General features: G+C 38.6%; 5 protein-coding genes across 5 annotated transcripts; 1 reads left to right on the top strand and 4 right to left on the bottom strand.

Moving 5' to 3' along the window:
• Window positions 1-135: 135 nt before the first annotated feature.
• LOC140761257 (uncharacterized) lies at window positions 136-2,580 on the bottom strand. The gene has a single exon (XM_073098521.1). It carries the CDS (start codon window positions 2,357-2,359, stop codon window positions 1,946-1,948), a length of 414 nt encoding a protein of 137 aa, XP_072954622.1. The 5' UTR covers window positions 2,360-2,580; the 3' UTR covers window positions 136-1,945.
• Window positions 2,581-3,399: 819 nt separating this feature from the next.
• On the bottom strand, window positions 3,400-5,196 carry LOC140759812 (uncharacterized). Its single transcript, XM_073096494.1, has one exon. It carries the CDS (start codon window positions 5,111-5,113, stop codon window positions 3,629-3,631), a length of 1,485 nt encoding a protein of 494 aa, XP_072952595.1. The 5' UTR covers window positions 5,114-5,196; the 3' UTR covers window positions 3,400-3,628.
• A 596-nt stretch (window positions 5,197-5,792) lies between these two features.
• Window positions 5,793-6,293, top strand: LOC140780106 (uncharacterized). Its single transcript, XM_073125449.1, has one exon. It carries the CDS (start codon window positions 5,887-5,889, stop codon window positions 6,121-6,123), a length of 237 nt encoding a protein of 78 aa, XP_072981550.1. The 5' UTR covers window positions 5,793-5,886; the 3' UTR covers window positions 6,124-6,293.
• A 116-nt stretch (window positions 6,294-6,409) lies between these two features.
• Window positions 6,410-13,599, bottom strand: LOC140780098 (zinc finger CCCH domain-containing protein 8). The gene is made up of 12 exons (XM_073125438.1): window positions 13,185-13,599; window positions 11,231-11,472; window positions 8,777-8,836; window positions 8,595-8,693; window positions 8,457-8,516; window positions 8,155-8,379; window positions 7,721-7,758; window positions 7,574-7,620; window positions 7,361-7,494; window positions 7,201-7,254; window positions 6,844-6,987; window positions 6,410-6,685 (listed from the first exon to the last, which is right to left on the bottom strand). Exons 1-12 carry the CDS (start codon window positions 13,519-13,521, stop codon window positions 6,545-6,547), a joined length of 1,581 nt encoding a protein of 526 aa, XP_072981539.1. The 5' UTR covers window positions 13,522-13,599; the 3' UTR covers window positions 6,410-6,544.
• A 421-nt stretch (window positions 13,600-14,020) lies between these two features.
• Window positions 14,021-20,600, bottom strand: LOC140758802 (uncharacterized). The gene is made up of 21 exons (XM_073095106.1): window positions 20,290-20,600; window positions 19,548-19,627; window positions 18,939-19,025; window positions 18,231-18,281; window positions 18,003-18,120; window positions 17,770-17,826; window positions 17,599-17,663; window positions 17,380-17,463; window positions 17,225-17,275; window positions 17,062-17,124; window positions 16,919-16,965; window positions 16,728-16,797; window positions 16,556-16,618; window positions 16,210-16,299; window positions 16,090-16,128; window positions 15,733-15,960; window positions 15,543-15,628; window positions 15,382-15,430; window positions 15,146-15,226; window positions 14,968-15,061; window positions 14,021-14,587 (listed from the first exon to the last, which is right to left on the bottom strand). The coding sequence occupies exons 1-21, from the start codon at window positions 20,405-20,407 to the stop codon at window positions 14,394-14,396; spliced, it is 1,815 nt and encodes a 604-aa protein (XP_072951207.1). The 5' UTR covers window positions 20,408-20,600; the 3' UTR covers window positions 14,021-14,393.
• Between the last annotated feature and the right edge of the window lie 3,927 nt (window positions 20,601-24,527).

Here is a 24,527-nt window from a genome sequence, read left to right on the forward strand (position 1 = left end):
CTTTTCCTTCTTTTACCTACCCCCTTCCCTTTATGTTCATCTGCAGCCACCTCATTTAATTCTTTTCATCTGTGGTTATCCACTCATTTGAAACATATCTATCCCATTCCCCGGTTAGCCTAGGATGCTCTTCATTTTGTTTTCTACCAAACTGCCATCTTTCATCTCCTCCAGAGGCTTCTTTGTACCATTTCATTTAGTTATGCAGTCAAGAGTTACATACATATATAGAGAGAGAGAGAGATGGCTGGTTGAAATTTATTACATGTATATATATTATATACCAAAGCATTGGAAGCCATCAGAAGATTGGCTATGTGATGATGGTGATGGTAGAGGTGATCATTTTTGGTTGGTAGGAAGGGTACAGGGCCTGGGTTTGTGGAGCTAGAGGGGAAGAAGAAGAAAAATAGAGTAGATGTCATTGATGTCCTTGCTGCAGCTGGTTGTGTTGCTGATACATATAATGCTACCATTTCTATGAATAAAAAAAAAACTCAAATTCTTTCTCATGTTACTGAGTTACAATGCTTACCATTCAAGTTCCATTTTTTCAATCTCTTCACATAACTACAAGTTTCTTCTTATGAATTTTCTTTAGTATATTGCATTCACTGTACCCCTTTGTGGTGAGGTAAAGCTTCTCTTTCTCTCACTTGGGAGTTGGTATAGTCAATTTACCCACACCTGCTGAGTCAGAGGGTGATAGATTGGAGTACATGCTAAGCTCAATAATAAGAGAGGGTAGGGGCCTGGTCTTTTGGATGGGGGGGGTTGGTTGGCTGCATTCATTGCCTTGAAGAGACTTAAACCTTTCTTGTCTCTCTCTCTCTCTCTATCAAATGCTTGTGTCTCTCTGAGTCTCTTAGCAATATGCCCTAAATGAGTGACAGCAACAGGAGTGGAGAAAGGACTGGTGTGGTGTGGGGTCACTTGGAAAGCTTTTAGATTACCTATGGCTGTACTAAGTGGGGCCCATATCTCTCTGTGGCTTATTCAGTACTTGGTAACTTTTGTCACCAGAACCCTAGGCTTATTATCTTATTACATGAATGCATGCACGATGGGGTTGGCTTCTCTTGCATTCGGAGCACTTAAAGCTTTTATACTTCATGCCACTGTCTGCATCCTTCTCTCCTTTTCATTCTATCGGAATGTGTAACTTTATTCTTTTCAGGGGTGCAGTATGATAACTAAAGTGAATCATTTCCTCCTCCTGAGGACCCAAGGTTCATGGTAAGATGCCATTATGGTTGGGTGGATCCAGAATGCTCATTTCTTTCTTACTTGCCAACTGTCTCCATTATATCTTCCCACTTATATTTGATGATCATCTCCTTTCTCTAGTGGAAGAAACGAAAAAGAAAGATATATCAAGTGGAATTATTCATTGTTCCTAAAATGTCCACTGTTTGACTTGTAGAAGGGTAGTACCAATAGGTTATAGCTGTGGGGTTTAACTCTTCCTATCTATCCCTTGATGGATGCTAACTGAGACATAGTTCCAACTTTTCTTTCCCAGAAGAAAAAAGAAAGGCAATTTCTTTTCTAATAAAAGTTAAGTAAAAGAATTGCTCGGTTGCCCTAGAGCAAATGATTAATGGTCCGCTTGGCATATTGGGATAAGAAAATTTATCTGTGATTAATCTTCTTTCTAATCCTATTTTATCTTAAAACTTCTTGCCAATTTACTTATTCAGATGTTTTTATCTAAATATTTAGTTGTATATGTTATGAATATTGAACCGAACTCATGCCCTTACCTTTAAATAAATAGATAGGTCACAGTAAATTATTTAATCATCACCTGATAAGAAGTTCAAAACAGAAAGCCAAACCAAGCAACATCAAAATTAAAACACCAGATACTACTAGTTAGATATAATTGGCCATGCCTTATACTTCATGCATGCATGCATGCATGCAACGTACTCCAAACCTCCTCCTACTGCCCAGCAGCAAAAGCCTCCACTGGAAAAGTCTTAGAAACTCCTGCGAGGCTCTTGAAATGGATTTTTCCGGTAGGCGGCTCGTCGACGATGATCTCATTGACCGGCGGCCACAGCATGAGCTCCTTGGCCTTCACGCCCTTGAGCTTCTTGATGCGTTTCTTCTCGACGTAGCCGGTGATCTCACTGTCATAACTCACCAGTTTGCTGACCATCCTGAAGCTGTGCTCCACCTTCTTCTTCTGGAGGATCCACATGTAGCCGGTGGCGCGGACGAAGCCGACCTCGATCACGTCGGCGAGCGGGAGGAGGCCGAGAGGAAGGGAGAATTCTTCGAGGATGGAGAGTGATAGCTTCATTCCTTCTTCGTGTCCTTTCTTGATGATGCCTCCCTCCTTCGGATCAGCCATGGCTAGTCTTCTCTAGTGTCTTCTTCAAGGGAATTATGAGACTATGGATTGTTATATATGTTGTGAGGTCCGGTCGATGAGTTTATATGGAAGGAGGGGTTTAGGTTAAGCCAAACGGGTCGTGCCAGGTACAAGGACGGCAGACAAAGAGGTAGAGATGCAACCTTTGGATTAATCGCCAAATTTTATACTCAATATGATCGAGTACTTCATAGTTTAAGATATCGAGGCTCCATTACTGTTGAGGCCCAGCTTAATTAGAATTATCTACTCTGAATGAGTTTTACCTCAGAATGAGTTTGATTAATAAGAAAATAACTGGAAGAAGAACAATAGTGAGAGTTAGTGAAGGAGTAAATAGTCGTGATTTATTAGCATTTTATAACAAAATTGCAAGTGTTTGATAAAAATAAGTAATTATGAGAATTAATAATAGTAAGCAGAACATTAAAAAAGAAACAGTAGAAAATAACACTCTCTTTAGATCTATCTAAAGAGGAAGATCAACATTTTGTTCAAGAGAAATTCGTATGCATTTTTAGGGCCGTTTTCACACCTTATTTTCTGTCTTTATTATGCTTTACACGGTATCTTTTCACTATTTCATGAGTAAACTCTTGCTATTATCATTAACTCATAAGACACCCCTATCTAATTTAGAGTGTTTTATTTTATTTTTAGAAACCCATTAGAAAGACGAATACAAGCGTCAAATTTAAAATTTAAAGAAAGAAGAAGTGTAAACTAGAATAAACACATAATATAAAGAATCCCTAAAACGAACGAAGAAAAATTTATTTTAATCTCTTCAGATGACTTTATCTAACGATTAATTTAGCACTCCTCCATATTCTATAAAGCAATAAAGGAATAGGTGACATAAAAATTGTGTACGATGGATGTTGGAACCATAACCCAATACTTTCTTTAATTTGAAAAACAAGAAGAGAAGAAACCAAACCCCAATACATCCGGAGTAGCACTAGCATGTTGGCTTCTTCATAAATACTCCATTAACAAATACCCAGAAAAGTACCCACTTGCAAAGGCCCTTCTTTATTGCTATTCCTCCCACGATTTGACCAACATCACATTTAATGATTTAATCCAAGTAAGGACCACCATTCCCAATAGAACCAAATTGCTTTCATAAAAGAAGAAGAACATGAACATCTATCTATCTATCTATCTATCTATATATATATATATTTATTTATTTATATATATAAATGTGAAGAAATAGCAGTAGTATACCCACCCAAATCCAAATCAATCAAGATTACCCAACGGATACTTGCAAAAAGTCTCATTCTTAACGCACAAGAACAATCTCTCATAAGCCAACGCCATCTTCCTCGCCGTGAACATCGCCTTTGCGTACTCCCTGCACGCCTTCCCCCTCTCCTTCATCCTCTCCACCCCCTCCATTACCACCACCTCAAGCTTCTCCAGCAATGACTCCACGTTCGGCGCGAAGGTGAACCCGAACTCCTCCTCCACCACTATGCTCCCTTTTATGCTCGGAAATCTCGTGGCCACGACCGGCTTGCCGCACTGCATGGCCTCCATTAGAGTGAGGTCCAGTCCTTGCGGTCTCAAAGTTGGGTCGACGAACACGTCCAATGAGTTATAGAACGCTTTGAGCTTCGTCGGCGGAACTGGGCCGAGTACTTTAACGTTACGGCCCAGGTCGATGTAGCGCTGGGCCCATGGCCCGGCACCGGCCACAACCAGGTAGACATTTGGGTGACGTAGGAATAGCTTGGAGAAGGCTTCGAACAGTAACGGGTGGCCTTTGTCTTTGACTAACCGACCCGAAACGCCGAGCACTAGGGTGGCGGTAACGGGTATGCCGATATCGGATCTGAATGCCCGGCCGGAACTGGGGTCAGGGGCGAATTGGTCCTCGTCGACCCCGTTGAGTATGACGTGGACGCGGGCGGACGGGATCTGGTAGACATCGCGGAGCATCTCCCCGGTGGCGTCGCTGATGGCGACGTGGTGGGCGTAGGACTTGAAGAATCTAATTTCGTTGAGGACTCTGTAGATGGACTGGGCGAGGGTGAAGTTGAAGGCCGGAGAGATGGGCTCGTGGGGCCCGCGGGCTAAGTCTTGGTAGATCCCGGAGTGGAGGGCTTCGAGGGAGATGCCGTGCCAGGAGACGACGAGGTTGGGGACGTCGCGGGCGAAGCGGTGGAAGACGGCGACGCTCTCGGAGTGGATGACGTCGAACGGGCCGTTCTCCTGGGCCTCCGCCTCGTACAGGGCCCAGGCCTCGTTGCAGCGCCATTGGGCCACTGGGCCGGAGAGGAAGTGGAGGGCCGGGCCGGACGAGTCTTGGGAGGCGGAGGTCGAGGCCGAGGTGAAGACATGCACGTCGTGGCCGCGCGCGGCGAGGGCAGAGTGGAGGGTGAGGGCGTGGCGCTCCATGCCGCCGGGGGACGTGGCGACCGGCCATTTGCGGGAGAAAACGGCGATTTTTAGACGGATGGGAGGGGGTTTTCGGGAATTGGAGAAGGCCAGGGTGTTCCATGAAAAATCGGCGTCGCGGAGGTCGCCGGACCAGGGCAGTTTGGTCTTTTTGTTGGCGGAAGCGGGGAAAGTAGAGGAGCAGGAGGGGAGGGAAGGGGAGTAGAGGAAGAAGAAAGTGGCGAGGGAGAGGAGGAGGAGGGAGAGGAGAGTGGTGGGGAAGTGGGCGGAGAGGGAGAACATGGAGTTAGGCTTCCTAGGTCTGTGGAAAGTGGTGAGAGCCATCAAAGAAGATTAAAGACGGGGGGAATTAGGAAGAGGGGGAAAAGCGAGGTGTGGGATTTGAGGTGGGGGAAGTGAGGAAAGGGAGGTGGGCAAGTGCGCTTCTCACGCCTTGGGTGGGGCGTTTACTCCGTGATCTTGTCTCCTTTTGAGAAAGATAAAAAGGACTGGTGTTGACTTTTCTAAGGTTTACTTTAAGTCATTTATAAGAAGAGTCTACGAAGAATACCAAAATATTATTTTTGTAGACAAATATTTTAGTCTAAAGAATCTCGGGCCTAACGAAGTAAAATTACGAGGGACTCAAAGTGCCGTAGACTTGGATCCAGCTAAGTCTTTCACTCTTTTTTTTTTTTTTTTTTGAAAAAGAATTAGGTAAGCGAGATCGTTCTGCCATTAGTCAGCAAGTGCATTTGTGTGAGCCTATTGTTGGCTGGTCAAACGAATGCCTTCCGACTAAGATAGAATTATCCATGAGTGATGGACGTGGTTTCGATCTGCCAAAAAAGGGTGGATGTGTACAGGGGAAGAGTTAGGCAGCAAAAGGTTAGGTGATAGTCGAACGAATGCCGGGGGCTCCATACCAACTAAGATATTCTATTATTCTTCCACTCGTTCTTCATTGATGGGATTCGATCTGCATGCAAGCTTCACTGACCAACACGTGTCAGAAGTCCTCTCATACGTGTCACCTGGTTCTCGCTGCCAACCTTACTATAAGGGGGTAAAATTAATAGAATCCCAGATTAAGTAACAAGAGAGGAGAGAAGCAAAGCATGTCAGGGGCGCAAGGAACACAGCCCAAGGGTTCGTTGACGGCGACCACCTACGAGTCGGTGGAAAGAGGGGAGAACAAGACGAGGACTGAGATCCACTCAACTAAGGACCAAGGCGGGATTCAGATCGACAAGTTACAAGACAAGGTCGAGGATGCCGCGGGGAAAGGCGGCCCGGTCTTCGGAGCCGGTAAAGAGGAGGGGAAAAGTGATCTCGGCGTCACAGGAACCGGCTAATGACTGATATGGAGATGGTGTCAACTTTCCAGCAGTTTAGTTAGTTTGTTTTGTTTGAATAAAGTTGAGCTATTTGCTTGGATCTCTCCCTTCTTTTTCGCTCTTTGTTCAATCGAGTCTGCTTAGATATCGCCTGGATTTATAGTAAATTATTTAGCGGAATAAGTTAGTATGCCTCGTTGAAGATGACTAAGACCATGCATCTTCATCCAGCCACAAACAGCTATGACCACAAACATCAAAAACATATGCCGAAATGACTCAGAGATAACTTGAGGGAGGTGAGGAGTACAAAAATTTCCAAATATTAATAGCATCCATCAAAAACAATCCTGCACTCGTTAACTAGCAAAATGGAAAAAAAAAAAAAAAAAAAATCCTTAGGCCTAAGATTAACACACCGAGCTGCAGCATCATAGATTTAGTTACTCTCTCCTTCCGAGCCAGCTCCTTGCATCGCTGCCATGGCTACGGCCTCTCCTGGAGGAGGATGGTCAAACCTGCAGCTTGCTCCATACCTGCATGTGCCCGTCTTCATGTAGTAGGAACACACGGTTGCCCCCTGCGTTCTCAAAACATTAATTAGACGTCAGAATGTTTCACCTCTCCGCTATATGGGAATGGAATTCAAGTTGAACAAATCTATTTCACGAGATAAATTTGCAAACAATCAAAGGACCACTAATCGAATGACTTAATATATAGGTCTTGGCATGTTACCTCTCTTCTTGGCAGCCCAGCAAGAGTAAGCTTGACATTTTGTTCAACAGTCTGCGTTGCATTTGATATTGGAGCAGACCGATCAATGGGGTGGTGAAACCTACATCTTTCTCCGAACTTGCATTGCCCAGTCTTCATGTAGTACTGCAGATGAACCAAAGAAAAGCTATCAAAAAGGTGGCTAGACTTTGTTGAAACACAATTAGCTATGCCGTAATAGAAAAAGAAAGGCGTAAATTCTTGTCCTACACGAAAGAGATTCCAAAGACGAGATGGAAAAAATGGAGCAGGTGAAACATGCAATGTGAATTGTCAAAGAAGTTCCGTTTTCAGGAATGAGAGTGCAATAGTACGTACATCACATTCTATTTCTCCAGGCCTTTGAGGATAGACAGTTGGAGCAATTCCAAGCTACAGTTAGCAAAAAGGAAATAAGCACGATTTATATAAGTTCACCATATTACACCAATTCAAAAATGAACCACTCATTGAAAAAGAGAGATCATTTCTACTTTACCGATGCGTGCGCTGATCGCAGATCAAAGTTTTGGAGAAGGTTGGCAGTTGGATTTAGTACTCCGATTGGTAGATTATTCACTGATGAAGACAGAATAGCCTGCCCTACAGAAGCTACTAATGGTGGATTAATAGCTGCACAAGACACCAAAATTAGGACAAAAGTACTTTGCTAGACAGTAGTACTTCAAATTCACGCACAATAAGAACATACCATTTCTGTCAGGGTGATTGTACCGACAAGTAGCACCATATTTACAGCTGGTAAAGAGAAAAAAATATTTCCCAATTTCAAGGTCTAAAATGGTAGATCAAGTACGGAGAAAATAAACTTCCAAAGTGAAATATGAAAAAGCTTTACCTGCCAGTCTTTAGGTAAAATGGGCAATCTGTCTCACCCTACAGTACAAGAGAAAAGGTTAAGAAGTAATACCATTAATGCATATAACTCCATTCAGTTAACAGATCTTGCATAAACAGATAATCATAAGTATGTGGGCTTTTCACATTTTTTATGGTATTTCTATGAAGCACCAAATATTCGCATAAAAGAAGTTTGAACCTCCTACTTGTCAGAACTTAGATGAAGGAAAAGAAAACATCTTTGCACACAGCCGTTAATAGAACAATTCGGTAATAGTTTATTTCAATGACCCTCCGCAATACAAGACTTTCCAAAACTTATGAGACATAGCAAGTAAATTGCATTCTCAGAGCTTGACCACTTGATAAGTACATGTTATCAAAAATAATGTCAGGTTCTACAGATGCAATTATTCAAGTATTGGTACCTACCGGTCTTACAGGCAAACCCTTTGAGTTATGCAGTAAAGCAGGGGTAAATGGAACATATGTCCTGGATGGCTGCGAATCTCCATCAGCTGAAAAATCGTCTTGCTCTGCTGCTTCTAATTTTCCTTTGGTATCAGTATCTTGTCCATTTGGTGGCATTAGAATATCCTTTGGGTGATTAAACTTGCAGTTTGCACCAAATTTGCATTTCCCAGTCTTCATGTAGAACTGCAAAGGCCTGAAGCTTAGGAAAAGTGGCTATCATGATCAATTATAAGAATATACAAAATTACAAAGTTTCCTACCGAACATGGTGGCTCTGAAGGCCTCTCAGGTAATATCGAGTTATCCAAATTTTCAGTTCCCTGCAGTGTCATAAGACAATGTGTTTCAGAGAGAGAGAGAGAGAGAGAGAGAGTTTAAAGGCAGACCTGATAACTTACCTCCCCACCTGTTTCACCCATTACTCCATTTAACTTGTCTTTTGGATGGTTGAACTTGCATCGTGACCCAAACTTACATTTTTGAGTCTTCATGTAGTACTACATACAGATTTTAATGACAAGAATGCAAATTATAAACAGAAAACAGAGGAGAAGACAAAGTAAGATTAATCAATCCTTACAGGACAATCAGGTTCCCCAGGTCTTTCTGGAAGATATTCATTAGTTGGAACGAGAGGAACCTGGCAAAAGCACAATCACATCTCAGTTCCATCAAACTATCAACCAGTTGTCATTACTTACTATGGCCAATTCAACCAAGCACGATTGAAATGCTACACGTAAGGGTACCATTAAGCAGAAATCAAACATGGGAACCACCCTACATGTAAGGTGATGCGAGTAAATAAGTATTCATATAATACCCAGTGAATATCATCTGGAAAAAACTGGAAAGTAGTTTAAAGTGAATATCTACCAGGAAAAAAAGCACAATCACATCTCAGTTCCATCGAACTATCTACCAGTTGTCATTACTTACTATGGCCAATTCAAACAAGCACGATTGAAATGCTACACATAAGGGTATCATTAAGCAGAAATCAAACATGGGAACCACCCTACATGTAAGGTGTATGCGACTAAATAAGTATTCATATAATATCCAGTGAATATCATCTGGAAAAAAAAAACTCCATTCACTGGTTAATAGCCCTAAGATCATGTTTGTTTTTGCGTTGATGCTTGTAAAAGAAGCAACAAAAGAATGAAAGATGACCTGGCATGAAGATAGCAATATTGGGTTGCCCTGAAATACTCACATTTGCAAAGCAGTAACAATTGGAATTAAGCATGTTCAGCTGACATTCAAATCAGCACCTCAATATTAAATCACCATGTAACATCAGTTTTTGCTTTTCAGATCAATAGCAAAAATATTTATATCGGGATTGTAAACATTCATAGGCATATATACTGGACAGCAGGAAAGCAATTTAAGTCTGAAGGTTTCCTGGTAAAATATGAATGGAAACAAGGTGCTATAAGAAAAGAGATCTATTAATTCATGCATACCTGATGCAGCAAACATTTTCTATAAAATGTACATATAAAAGCTTAGTCAACAAACAAATATAGGAACCTTTTCAGAAACATAGAAAGAAGAGAGACTTTTTCTTCCAAGAATTTCACATCTTGTTTAAATGAATTTCCTTCTCTATTACATGTATGACCAAGAGAAAATTTCGCATTTTCACCTTCTGTCAGATGAAAATAGGAAACAGAAAGATTTTCTACTAGATTAACAAACATCACAGCTAGCCCACAAAACCACAAGCCAAGAGAACTATGTAATACACAAGCCACCTGGATATAATGCAGCATCCCACTGCAATTCAATGATAGCTAGTAAATCCCATATGGCACTCTTAATATGCTGAAATACTCAAGTGGGAAGATGGAACTGAACCATCCATCAGGTGCATGAAATTAATCAGACGCCACAGATGATCCATATTAATGCTCAGAATATAATCAATATTTGCCCAACCAGATGGCTCATTGCTTTGCACATAGATATTCATGAACATGCACATTCAAGAAAATATTTCCTTCAAGTCTTAAAAGAAATCCAAAAACAAAATCCATCTTAATTCGTCACTGACTAGCTTAAACATCTAAGATGACAAAAAAGCGAATTTTATCCAATAGCTATATTTTATCCCACTAATGAAACTGACATACAGCTGAATTGACTCATCAAATTGGAATCGATAAGGTCAAACCATGGTTCAAATTCAGCTTTATACCAAAATAAAATTGTTTAAAAACCCAGATACTATACATAAGATCATGTCCTCGGAAACATAGAGAGAAGAGTACTATTTTCTACTTCGATAAGAAATGGCTATAAGTGATTGCCACACTCCAATTACTTTTCAAGCTTTTCCACAAGAATAGCTTGCTAAGGAATCAACAAAAAGTTGCAAAAGGCCACTTCACAGACTTGTAAAGCCTTCACTAAAAGTGATTGCCACACTCCAATTACTCTTCAAGTTATTCTGCAAGAACAGCTCGTTAAGGGAAACAACAGAAATTTGCAATAGGCTGCTTCACAGAATTGTAAATTTTTGTTCTGTTAATTGAACAAAATTAAACATTTCAGAAAATGGAGAAAGAAAACAAAGTTTTCCAAAGGAGTTGAGATAAAGGCCAAATGTCAACACATGGATATAGTAGTATGATGATCTCAGGGTCTACCAAATCTCTTAGAAGAAACTAGATTTTGTACATTAAGATGATACATTTATGGTAGGGTATGAAAATAGCATCCACACCCCCACAAGAAGCTAAATGCCTAAATACTTGTGTGAACATCTGACAGAACCCTACCAAAAAGTACAACAAACAGTATGTTTATAATAACAAAAGCAATATATAACATGTAATGTTATACTTGTAAAAATAACAATGAGTATATCTTTGATTAACATAGGGTAGAAAAATAGTGACCAAAACTATAATCGGCTAATCACTATGTAGAGTATAAACTAATATGATATAAAAAAATTATATATTAAATAGATCAAATAGAATCTCATACTCCACTATAGAGAAGAAAATTGGAGGGTAATCACCTCTTTCCAGTCTGGAATTCCACCCTCAGGAACCCAGATAGGATGATCAAACTTGCAGGCATCTCCAAACATACAGGTTCTTGTCATCATATAATGAGCACAGTCCTTCTCCCCCGGTCGTTGTGGATATATAGGAAGACTGCTTTCAAATCTAGGACGTTTGACCAAAGAATTTGAAGAATACAAAGCCTCACTTTGCCCAATAGCATTATGGCTTCCCATAATAGATTGATGATAGAGAGCTATAGGTAGATAATACAACAAATATTATAAGGAAAGAACGGCGTGCATGGCCTTATTTTATCATATTAGGAGTGTTGTCATAGATAACTGAATATAAGAAAAAAAAAATACCACAGAATAAAACCACACAAATAGAATATAGAATAATTTTAAAATCTAAATTTCATATATTAGGCATGTTAATAATGTAATGTATCTGTAACTCATAATTTATGTAGATTTCTACTAGTGCATCGCAGTAGAAGATAGTAATGAAGCGCTAATAATTGTAGCTATAGAAGAAATATTACAGCCAAAGTGAGCATATCAGAGTATATGAGCTTAATTTTACTAAAAGGGTACCTTGATAAGAGTGGGAGATTTTTGTAACAAAAGAACCCCTCTTATAACAATTTTTCTAATTTTATTTTCTTTTGCTATAGCCCTCTATTTTAAGCCTCTGAATCATCTAATCTTCCATAGTATCCAAATATTATATGGAAACAGCGTCGTCTATAACTAGATTTTATCATATTGGGATTGTTGTCATAAATTACTGAATACAGGAAAATATTACAACAGATGATAACCACATAAATAGAATATAGAATAATTAAAAAATCTAAATATTATATATCAGGCGTGTTGATAATGTAATGTATCTATAACTCATAATTTATCTAGAATTCTAATAGTGCATTGCGGTAGATAGATAAAAATGCACTAATCATTGCAGCTACTGAAGAAATATTACAACCAAAACAAGCATAATAGAGTATACGAGCTTAATTTTACTAAAGAGGTACCTAGACAAGAGAGAGAGTGAGAGATTGTTGTAACAAGCGAGCCCCTCTTACAATATGTTCTCTATATTTCTCTTGTTTGTTTTGCTATAGCTCTCTACTTAAAGCCTCTGAATCATCTTATCTTCCGTGGTATCCAAAGTTAGATATAGTAAATATGTCTAACCTATGCTTAGCTATTGACAAACTAGATACTATTAATTATAGCAAAAAAAATTGAGATAACGGCACGATGGCAAGTTCCCTGATGGAAGAGAAATAGATGACCATCCAAATTCAAAGAATACAAAATAGATCATAATACTAAAATGATCAGCACATCAGCTTTTTCTAAATCATTCTGTAGACAAAAAGTAATACTAAAATGTGGGTTATTTACTCAATCATGAATTGCAGTTGGGATCACACAGTGGCATCTACATGGTATTAGTCTCCATTTCTTTCGGTGCCATGGATAAAATATATAAAGTACCATAACAAATATTAAGATATTTGATTCGTCATTCTTGCATATCAATAACTATTTAATAACAGCCAGAAAAGAACCTCTTCCTATTTGTAAAAAAAAACTGTAAAAATATATTTGAAGTATTACTGGATTCAGCTAAAGATATTGTAAATATTTAATAGGCTAATATTATTTGGAATGCATGTACTAGGGCTCCATAGGATTTAATAATAGCTGACTACTATCAGCTACTATGGCAATTTACTGATTAATACCAAAACTAACAAAGTAAAAACACTTCTTTTGCAACTATAAACAGTCAAATTGTAGAACATAACCACCTAAGCACACCGATCAATAGCTCTAAAATTTCATGTGGATTTAGCTGCAAATTAACCAAATCCTATTATCCTATCAACTGAATAAGTAAAGCCTTTATCTGTTTAACCACAATCGAAGAGAAGGAAACCATATGTCTAACCTTCTACTGAGCGCCTAGAGCCGGCGAGAGACACATCGGTCGATCCCCCGGCCGCCGCTTGTAGTCCAAGCCCGATCTTTCCCGCAGAGAAGCTTCCGGCGCCGGTATAGTCGTCGGCAGAGTACCTGAACGCCCCGGCGGCCTTAGAGAACCGCGTTATCCGATCTGCAGAGGAGTACATGACCGGATCTGCAGCGACGCCAGCGAACGCTTCGCCGCTAGCATGCCTCGATTTTCCGCCGTCTGAGAGGTACGGATTGGCGGCGTGGAGCGAGTAGAGGGAGGAGGCCCCGCTCCCGTCGTAGCTCGAACCGTAGTTATAGATCTGGTTCGACATGGCGGAGAGAGGAATTAGGGTTTGGGTCTGACGAGGGATAAGGATTAAAGAAGAAAGGAAAGCGGAAAAAGGAGGGGAAACTTTGGGCCTTGGCCCTTTATTATTAAGTTGGAACAAAGAAACAGGACAAAGGGGCTCCTGTAGAATTATACTATTATGATAGGTGTAAATAGGCAAAAGTAGTGGCTGGTGGACTCAATGCCAAAATGTCCTTATAGTGGGGTGTAAAATGTAAATAGACCAAATCCTCTTTGCAACTAAAGTTTTGGTTGGTTTCCGTATTAACGTCCTTGCCTTGCATCTCCATCCCCCTTTTCTCACCACAAGTAATATATCGAACATGCTTTGTTTACAAGAAGAACATTTACGAGTACTACTACTAGATGACATCTTGTTATCATCGTGCTTCAAACTTTAGATTCACAGCATATGATATTATAATAGGGAACGGAATGGAATTAATTTCATGAATAAACGAGGGGAATATTAACTCAACTCAAAAGGCAAAACAGTTCTCCGGGACTATAAAGAAGATAGTTAAAATCTCACACAGGCTCACATATTCTCGTTATTTCTCAATGTACAGTAAAAAGAAGAAGCAGCAAAAGTCCCGCTGCATTGAGAGAATTTTGAGCTACCAAGAAGCTATTACATGAAAGCACACTAAACCCCTATATTACTGCAAAGAGATGTTATGTTGTTCCTTGATAAAACCCTGGAACAAGCACCTTCAATCCGACAGTTGACCAAGCACAAGAACTTTTTCCTCCTCAGTCGACTGGAGAGCAATCCAATACAGAACAAAACTGACCTAACAGGAATCACAAAACTGACGGTAAAAGCAGAAAACTGGTGTGAATCATGGAGGGAAGCTAGATGCGCATGCCAATGCCGTTGGCGTGGTGGTTTCCATTCACTAGGCTCTTAGCAGGCCTCTTTATATGCCCATTTTGATATGAGTTTGGTGTGATGCCATTGCTCGAATTATGTCCAATTGTTGCAGTTCTATGATGGCTAGGACCTTGCAACCAAGAATCCAGTTGCCCAGACGAGGCAGCAATTAATCCTATCAAATAAGAAGACATGTGAAATTTAAGATATATAAGTCGGACAAACTGATTTCAAATAAAAGAGGTAAAGGAGAAGAAAAGTTAAATGCATAAAAGAAAGCAGTAATCTGTTTGACATAATTTATTTTTTGCTTATGTTTATTGCCTTTTGTTTGTATCTCTTTGTTGCTTCTATTTTGTTCTGACTTCAGTGTAACACAATGATTCCTAAATAACTAGACGAGAACGGACCAATCCAGGAAGGCTTTACAACCTATGTAAGAAAAGTCAAGCTATGCAATAGAAAAGAAACTCAAAAGAATTGGTTGGTGCTAAATCAGAGACCAAGATCAGCATATTGCAAGCAAAAGTGACCAACTTCCCAAGTAGGCATTACCTAAGAAAAGTGCAGACGGTTTTCCAGGTCTCGACTTGAACTCAGGATGAAATTGGACACCAACGAAAAATGGATGATCAGGGAGTTCAATAATCTGCAACCACCATAATTAACCTATTAGTGAGGAACACTTCAAAAACATTAACTGCTTGAGAAATATTATATTTTATATGCATACCTCCATACGATCTCCGCTTTCATCTCTACCAACAAATAGAAGACCAGCCTTTTCAAATTCTGGAACCATATCAGGATTTACCTACAAATTTTTGTTTGTTCAGTCTCGTTAAAATAACATTCAATCATGTGAAAGTCAAGAGCATGTGAGACATCTGCAGCTAGGCATTGCATAATGCAACTCGATAATGAATAATATTGCACAACTGTCATTAAAAAAAATGTGACTGGGCAGACCTCATATCTGTGTCGATGTCTTTCATCTACATAGCTGACATTACCGTACCTAATTGAGGATGAAACAAAATCATATATTACTGATAAAGTCAAATGTCAAGAACAAATGCAAAATCATAAGCAGCATAACAATTTACAAAAAAAGGGATATGTCTCCTCACAACTTGGCAGATTTGCAGCCAGTAACCTGGAAATATGTTCTTCTCGATCCAAGTCGCATTGTTCCACCCATATGAGTTTTGGAACCCTGAAATTTCATTTCCATGATATTTGGGGAAAAGACATACAGAAGTAGGATCGAGTGTACCAATACATGAATGTTGTCTGTACGAAGAATCATAACAACATTACCTCCGGCATGAAAACAACACATGGAACTGTTGTATCAGGATTGAACTCTGTGCTGTTTGCTCCTGTCAAGTTCATAACAGAGCGAGCAAACTCAATTACAGCAATTTGCATGCCCAGGCAAATGCCAAGGTATGGAACATTGTTTTCACGAGCATAATTGGCAGCAAGAATTTTCCCTTGGACCCCTCTGTCTCCAAAACCTCCTGGAACTAGTATGCCATCTGCACCCTGAGCTGAAAATTTTCTTCAGACAACTACTACAGGAAATAATTAACTAAATATACTGTGTACCACACTTGGATAATGAATGAGTAACATCTTTCTCAGAAATGTAAAGTTAAAGGCATCTCTGTTAACCTTTAATAGATTCCATGCTGCTTCGTGAGCATCAGGTGCCTGTATAATTTAACCATCTCCAAATCAGTAATACAAGAATGCCAGCAGAAACAATTATCAGAAGCCAAATGATAATCGGACCTCTTTGGCTGTAGCATCTTCAAGATCAGCAGAAGGTACCCAATCTACCACAAGTTTCCTACGACAAGCAACAGATGCATGGAGAAGGGCCTGCAAGCAGAGCATAAGAGAATCAATAGGCAAGAGATGAATCTGGAACTGCAGATAGATAGAGAACACTGAGTTCCATGCCAGAAACACCCATTTTGTTACATACACAATTCCCAAGAAAGTCAAGTGTGTTTAATTGTGACATTGGAGCGAGAGTCTAAGATTGGTGAGAATGAACTTGTATAAAAAGATCATAAGAGAATTCTGAACTATCAAAATAGAAAATGAAAGAGACTAGAGTATTCATGTATTTCACCTTCAGCACAGAGAGGTAAGAATCCGAAAGACCAGTATACTTTCCAACCATCGCAATCCTGACCTGAAAGTTAACAGCAGTCCAATTATTGTAGACCATAAATCACCAATCCATATTTTTACCATAACAAGAGAGGACTCCATATAAGAGAAAATCAGGAAAGAAAACCAACAGGATCCTGCAATTTGTCACATGTTGTAGCCCTATTTGTCCATTCCTCCAACATAGGTTCCCAAGCCACACTGCCAAGATTATATAAAGCAGTAAGACTACCATAAGTTCCTCTTACAAATAACTAAGAAAACATACAATCAGATTAGCAAACACTAGCAACATAATTTGATCAAGTAAATGAGAAGTAACCTTTGAAGGTTCAAAACTTTCAGAATAGCTTCATGTGCATTTTGGTCCTACAAAGAGGTGATAAAATATGTATAAATTAAAACTATAGCAAGAAAAACAATTAGCATCATTGTCCACCAAATCATGAATGGGATCAGTCCTACCTTCAATAATAAAGGAATGTGCCAAATGTTTGTGACATCATGAAGAGTAACAATATTTGCTACCTGCAAATTAATTTATATCGATTAGCATCAAAAGAACCACCAATATACCTTCATTGAAGTAAACATACACAAAATTAACCTAATAATCTGATAATATTACCGGAACATGGCAAAATTGTGACAGTTTTTCTTTCACATTTTCATCCAGTGCCTATAAATAAAACCATTGGAGCGTTATGGGCAACACAAAAGAACCAAACTAATAGGGGGACATAGATGTAAATGCAACAGAAATAAATGGAGTTGGTGGGAGACCTTCGTACTGCGACAGGCTAAAATATTTGGTGTTAACCCAAGTCCTCTAAGCCCTCGGACACTGTGTTGTGTTGGCTTAGTTTTCTACAAAATTCAATATTTCATCGTTTAAACCAAAATTTAAGACCAACTCTTGTTTAAAAAAATGGATAAGAATAGTAAAAGATAACAGTAAACTTTCAGCAGAAAATGTGAAATATCAACTGCATGAGAATTTACCTGTTCGCCAACCACATTTAACACTGGCACAAGACTGACATGCACCAGACAAAAGTTACCAGGACCTGATACACAACAAATTAGGAGATAAACAAATGGAATTATAAATGAGAAGGAAAGAGGATGTAGGATTATGAATAAATTGAATCCTGCTCTGGACAGCTTCCGTACCAACATGATAGGAGAATTGTCCCAAAGCTTCAATAAACGGCATTGATTCAATATCCCCTGCATCAAATAATGTTATTGCATGTTATACCAGTTATACTGGAAGGGAAATTGTTCCTGCACCATATCCTAACTCAAATATGGGAAGTATGAAGCAGACTAAAGCTCCCGACAACGTTTAATACCACCTAATGTTTATTTCCCTTTTCTGATATGAAAATTTCAGAAGTTCTCACCTATAGTTCCACCTAGCTCTATTACACAAACGTCAGCTGGCCCTTCTTTGCCATCCACAGGTATCATTGATACACGTTCAATCCACTCTTGGATAGCATCTGTAATGTGTGGCACAACCTTGAAAAGGAAAACATAGTACATATTCAGACTTAAAAGATATATAACCTTGCACACGCAATCCAACTAAATTACTGGGTCAAGAAGTAAAATAGACAAGAAATCGGTACCTGGACTGTTTTCCCCAAGTAATCTCCTTTCCTCTCCTTGTTAATGACAGACTATTTTCCAGCATCCAAAAGGTAATTGTAAGTAACGAAGAAAAGAATGAGAAAGACCAAAGTAATTTGTTATAAAGAAACAGAATTCACAAAATTTTGTCGAGACATAAAGATAACCATAAAAGTGCAACTTCGTTTCTCAATTCCCCCATATGACAGTATCAAGAATTTCTGAACATGGTTATGCAACATTTCAGCTGCATTCTCTTGTTTGATAAGAATTGATCCACGTCACTGTCCAGTGCAATTAACAAATAAGGTGACTTAACTGTTTCTTGTCAAGTATGAATATCTTAATAGAATTCATTCACAAATAGATTTTGCTTATCGAATAACTCAAGTGAAAAGGCAGCCAAATTGATCACCAGTCCTGTTTCCTAAAGTGAACATTAATTTCATCTCGGCAATAAGTCAAGGGGTTTCTGTCGTGGGAAAGGGAAGTTTAAGCAGTCCCATCTATATGTGCAATAGAAAAAAATCTGGATAATCACCTAAACAGGTCCCCGTTTTATTTTTTAATTGCAGCCATCTACCTTATAACAAGAATAACAATGTCCAAGTCAAAGTTAGTCAAACCAGAGTTAAAATCACATTCTCTTAATCTAATTGTACCCAATGCAAGACAACTACATGAATATAACAGATTAGTTTAAATACCTGGTAGATCTTTCCAGTGGTGATGTTGTTGTCACGAGTCAGTTTGAGATCTAGAAACCTCTCATAATTTCCCAGGTCCAAGTCCACCTTCAAAATGAAATAATTCAATAAGCTGAATGGACACAATGAATCTAATGGGGACAACCAAAGTTCATGATACTCAAGACAAGTTGGAATATTGTTGAAGGCCAGTGGCTGCCAAAAGCTTAACAAGAAGCTGCCAGGTTTTAGGAAACTAAGCTAACCAGACCAGAAATTCTTAGAAATAAAGAAATAAAAAAGTATGCCAACTAAACCATTAATTCAAACTTATGGATTAGCTACGCGAAATAGCTTCTTAAAGAAAATGTCGACCAGGACTGATCACAAGTGAAATATCATGATCAGGTCGACCAGGTCAGGCCCAATGACGAATGAATAGAAAATCAAAAGCGTACATTGCTGTTCCAACGGATATTAAATCAACTTTTCCTCGACAAACCAGTCGACTTAAAGAAGAGAAGATAAATGTTTTTCGGTCTGTGCGAGTGTGTACATGCTTGGGCAAGTTTGTTTGTAAAAACTTCAAAATAGTAAAAGGATACATGAAAAGGATTAGACATTATTCACCTCACCACCATCGTCCAAAACAAACACTTCTCCATGCTCGAATGGAGACATCGTTCCAGCATCCGTGTTGAGATATGGATCTGCCGGTATGTATTACGGGAAGTATAAGCCACCCATCAGGTCAAGCATTTAACAAATCACAGCAACTCCAACAACAATGGTAGAATAGAAACAAAAGCAAGTAAAAGAACTAACCAATTCATTGACTACATGTTTTATACAGACGGATATATACAAAAACAAAAAACAAAAACAAAAACAAAAACAAAACAGGAAGGGCGATAGCAAGGGGAAGAACAAGCGAGAGACCAGTAAAAATAATTGTAAATATACCAGAAGCTTCTTTTTTTTTTTTTTTGGCACATTCACCCCTAAAATAATATGAAACGAGTCCTTAATATTGAACGCCAAGAAGAAAAAAACAAGGCAAAGAAAAATAACTTAATCTGAAACATAGCACAGGGTTATAATCATACGAAAACCTCCGTGGAGAAAGGTGGACAAAGCTGTCTCTTCACCGCAAAATCCAAACTTGAGGGTGCTCATATAAAGGAAGAGTAGCCAAAGCACTTCCGCAAAGATTATTCCAACGAAAAAACAACAAATAACCCCTCCTAAAGCCTCGAAACGCCCCCAAAAGGTCTCATTGGATCGAAAGTTACTACTTTTTGCAAACAAAGCCCCAAACGAAACGATCTTTGTACAGAGATTTCAAAAGAGCAAGGCAAAAGGCAACAAGTACCGATCTTTATCGAAGTAATGCGAAGTCCGCATGCCTTGAGAACAACCCCGATGCTGCTCGCCGTAACCCCCTTCCCCAATCCACTCACCACCCCCCCAGTTACCAATACGTACTTCATATTCTCTCTCTCTCTCTCTCTCTCTCTCTCAATGAAGCGGACTAGAAATACCACTCCTTGGAGGCGGAGGAAGAGAGAGATTTGAGTGAGTGAAGAGCGGGACAGAGGCCTACCTGCCTTCCTTTTCCTCTCTATCTCCCAGCCGCCACAAGGGTGCGTAGTGGATTTTAGAGAGACAGAGAGAGATGAAGGCTAAATGATGAAGGCTAAATGGGACGAAGAAGAGAGCAGAGGTAGAGGGGGTTAAATACTCTCGCCGGTGGCTTTAATTCTCTTGTTTTTTCCTTGATAAAACTTTCTCTCTTCTTTTAAAATCAGAAACCCCAGTCCCCCCTCCCCCCCCCCCCCCCCCCCCCAACACCCCCACACCCCAAAGAAAATTAAAATTAAATTTGTATGGATTTCTCATCTAACACCCTATATTATCTGTTTATTTGATTTTACATTCTATCTATAAAATATTTCTTAATTTGATTTTCCGAGTAAATTTTAAATTACTAAATTTGTTACATTATCGTAGCATATATTGCAAAGTGATTCCCTTTTAGTTTACACTGGTACGGAAATATTAACTTTTTCATTCAAATTCATCATATAAATTAGCATTATACTCTTATATATTAATAATCTCATCATTCCAGTATATTTAAGATATATTAAAAGTTTTCGTTACATTTCATTTATTATAATTTAAAGGAAGGTACATTATGATAATTAGATAATAATTAAGATCTGAAACTTATAATCTTAGATAGAAAAATATATAAAAGGTGAGAGTGCAATTTGTTTTAAATTAAAAAACTTTTAATAGAGAAGAAAGATAATTTAAATATTTTAATATTTATTATGATAAAAAAAATTACTTAAACTCCTCAAACTATTACTCACGTTCACATATTCGAAACTTTTCTTTACCACATTCATATCTTATCCTCACAAAAAATAATATGATTTAGAAATCTATATAATTTCTTTTTTTCTTAATTTAGAGGTGTATAGGAGTAATAAAAAATTGTGATAGTTTATAAATTTTAAGTAATTATTCATTAAAAAAAGATCACAGGAGCAAATTTGTAATTCATATTTTTTAGTTCCAGTCAACTGTAGCTGTAACATGACCACTTTAATTCTGAACAAAATGTCAAACGTTATTTAAGATATTAAACTCTTCTTCTTCTTCTTTTAAAGAAGAGTCTCCGTAGTGTATTAATAAATTATTGCCAAGCCCTAAACTTTGTTTCTAGCTTGTTTTAGTTTTCTCTCTCTCTCTCTCTCTCTCTTTTTAACTTTCATATTAACGTAACTTCGTGTCTGTGTATATAGTGTACAGTTGCATCTTGCACGTCTTCTTACTCAAGAGTCACTACATCACACTTTAATGATTCATTAATTCCTTAAACATGGTACATAATTTTCGTGAAACCCACTCAGCTAAGAGAAAAGAATAAATATATATGTTGGTTTATCTATCATCCTTACAGTATAAGTTTAGAGGTAAAATAAGGTGATTCACTAATTAACTGCCCAATTTGTAAATTATATGATTATATTAGATAATAATAATAACATTTTGCATGGAGATTTAAGCTAGGATCTCTATGTCACCCAGAGAATTAAGCACCGACGTGTTATGTATATAAAGATAAATATAAATTTAATGTCGGTCGAGGTCACCATCATCACGCATCGTGATCGCTAATTGGTTACTAAGTAATGAAAAATTAAAATAAATTATCCACCGCTAAGTTTATATCCCACTCTGATATCCTTACCTTAGCTTCAGATTAGAGTTTAAAATGAGTTAATTACATCTATATCTTTTCAATTATTTACTCTCAACCTTTTATTTTCTCTAAAAAAAAGAGTAAAAATATCCTTTAATCTATACGAAACTTTGTACGACAGTTGATACGTGGCAACGTAGGTAGAGAGAGAGAGAGAGAGAGAGTGAGAGAGAAGAAGAGATTATTATAATTAATCTGAGATAATGCTGCCATGATACCCTGGTTGTTGAAACTTGAAATCTTATAATAAAAAGGACTTGCATGTCGTTTTATATGTACAACAAATAAGCTCCCTTCCCAAAGTCTTGATATATAACTTCTAATTTATTCAAAAAAGAAGTTTTGGGACCCAAATGCATAAAGTTATGGCTGGAGAATTTCCAAATTAAAGAATCATTTATACAATAAAAATAATGCTACGTGCAATGGCATTTCCCTCTCACTCACTATTCTTCTAAAAAGCCATCAATTCTTTATAATGACCCAGTAGAACAGAAGGACCAAGAGGAATAATTCTCTCTTCCATTCAAAGAAAAGAATGCCACAGTAGCAGGTATAATATATAATGTACCATGATGGTCATTGTATACGTTACTCCTTTTTCTCATTTTAATAGGAGAGAGTATGGAAACTATTACCCAGGAGTAGATATATTTGAGAGAGATATTCTGGTAGCATGCAGAGATGTTGTTTAAATAGACAACACAGTTAGTTAGTTAGTCGGAGAGGCAGAATAATTTGGCGATGGAGTATCAAATTGAGGAATAAAATCTTGGATTTTTATTTGGATAGGTTGCACTATCAGCCAAAACTTGGATAAGTTCCATTTATTTATCTAATATTATCCATCTCCTCCTCTCCTTTATTAAAATGAAGAGAAACACATGGCCATATGAAGGAATAGGATATACACATGGCGAGTCATGTGCTGCTTGGGTATGCTATTAATGCAAGCAAGTATACTAGAGTTTCCTATTTACGTGCATACCCTTCTAAATTTTTAATTTGTAGTTAATTTAGTACTATTTTATGCAAAAAAAGGTATCAAATTTAGATGGGCTCTGTTAATTTAGATGGAAATTTAAACGGTTTTATACAAATTATCCAAGTGGATTAACGCCGTCGTGACGCTCATACGGTTGGTGACGTTTACACCAAACCGTTGCACAGTTCCCGGCGAGATCGGTGCGGTCCCTACCTTATCCTCCCTGGCCCACGCCCTCCAGCGAGGCACGTCACCGTTCGTGAATCCGTAAGACTCGCGGGCCCACGCGGCATCGGGTTAGGTGGGTTGTACAGATCTCGTGGATCCCACCCTGTTCCAGATGCCGCCGACAAGGTCGTCGCGCGCCCCCTTCGTCGTCCATTTCCCGGGTAGGATATCTGGGATGGAGATTTCGGTGATCTCCACCTGACCCGTGATGGCGACACCTGGACCACAAGATCCGCGCACCATACCCTACTCGAGAAATAACGAAAACGGATCCTTAACTAGTAACCGGGTGTGGATCATATAATCTAAATCCAACGAAAATGTATCCAAAAAGTAACTCAAAAGGATACTAGAATTGTCCACGCGTCAACAGTTTGGTACGTCCGTAGCGTTCCCAAGGCCTACTTTGACGAAAATGTACCAAATGATCACCTAAGATTATGAGATGACGACGCGTTGCTAATCCGCAGGTCAAGTCAACGTCAAAATCGGCGGTGCCTCCCAATCTCCACCGTACAATACCACCACCACGACCACCACCAACAACAACAAAGAAAATAATATACTCATTGGATTAATAAAAGGATCGTGCTTTAAGTCATCGTTAATCTCACTGTCAAGGAGAAGATTAAGGCAGCAAGGTCTCGATCTTAGCAGAAGACGACCTTGATTTGTAGGAGTAATTGCGGTGATTAGATAAAACGAGGGATTAGGGAGCTGATTATGTCGGCCATCTCATCTATAGTTATGGTCGTGACACGTCAGTGGCAGGCACGTGGAGGGATCTTCTGAAGTGATGCATAGATACTGACTGTGACGTGGGAGAAAACTAGGTGGAATATATTAAGAGAAGCATTGCTTATACCGGAAGAAGGGAAGACGCATAAGGGACGCGAACTAATTGGGATTAAAAGAGCAACTGTTAGTGATGATGGATAATGATATCCGAGCTCTCTTTTTTAATATATATAATTGTATTCACTTGACGACTTGTTTGTTTTTAAATGAATAAATTTATCGTATTCATTTGATGGAAAGTTTTAGAATAATTGTGTCTCTGAATAATCCTAGAGGAATATCTATGCAAAAATCAACTGTTATATATATATATATATATATATAT

Source organism: Typha angustifolia, chromosome 1, assembly GCF_048772165.1.
Source record: "Typha angustifolia cultivar Huaian chromosome 1, ASM4877216v1, whole genome shotgun sequence".
In the NCBI taxonomy this organism is placed as follows: Eukaryota; Viridiplantae; Streptophyta; class Magnoliopsida; order Poales; family Typhaceae; genus Typha; species Typha angustifolia.

What these genes read in the sequence shown, in the direction of transcription:
- LOC140761257 (XM_073098521.1), bottom strand. Translation starts at nt 2,359, where the DNA reads ATGGCTGATCCGAAGGAGGGAGGCATCATCAAGAAAGGACACGAAGAA.
- LOC140759812 (XM_073096494.1), bottom strand. Translation starts at nt 5,113, where the DNA reads ATGGCTCTCACCACTTTCCACAGACCTAGGAAGCCTAACTCCATGTTC.
- LOC140780106 (XM_073125449.1), top strand. Translation starts at nt 5,887, where the DNA reads ATGTCAGGGGCGCAAGGAACACAGCCCAAGGGTTCGTTGACGGCGACC.
- LOC140780098 (XM_073125438.1), bottom strand. Translation starts at nt 13,521, where the DNA reads ATGTCGAACCAGATCTATAACTACGGTTCGAGCTACGACGGGAGCGGG. An exon ending in TGGGTGAAACAGGTGGGGAG is followed by an intron (nt 8,517 to 8,594) that starts GTAAGTTATCAG and finishes ATGACACTGCAG; the next exon opens with GGAACTGAAAATTTGGATAA. An exon ending in CAATCACCCTGACAGAAATG is followed by an intron (nt 7,495 to 7,573) that starts GTATGTTCTTAT and finishes TGTCTTGTGCAG; the next exon opens with CTATTAATCCACCATTAGTA.
- LOC140758802 (XM_073095106.1), bottom strand. Translation starts at nt 20,407, where the DNA reads ATGAAGTACGTATTGGTAACTGGGGGGGTGGTGAGTGGATTGGGGAAG. An exon ending in ACTTGGGGAAAACAGTCCAG is followed by an intron (nt 18,121 to 18,230) that starts GTACCGATTTCT and finishes TTCCTTTTCAAG; the next exon opens with GTTGTGCCACACATTACAGA. An exon ending in AAGATGCTACAGCCAAAGAG is followed by an intron (nt 16,129 to 16,209) that starts GTCCGATTATCA and finishes TAAATTATACAG; the next exon opens with GCACCTGATGCTCACGAAGC.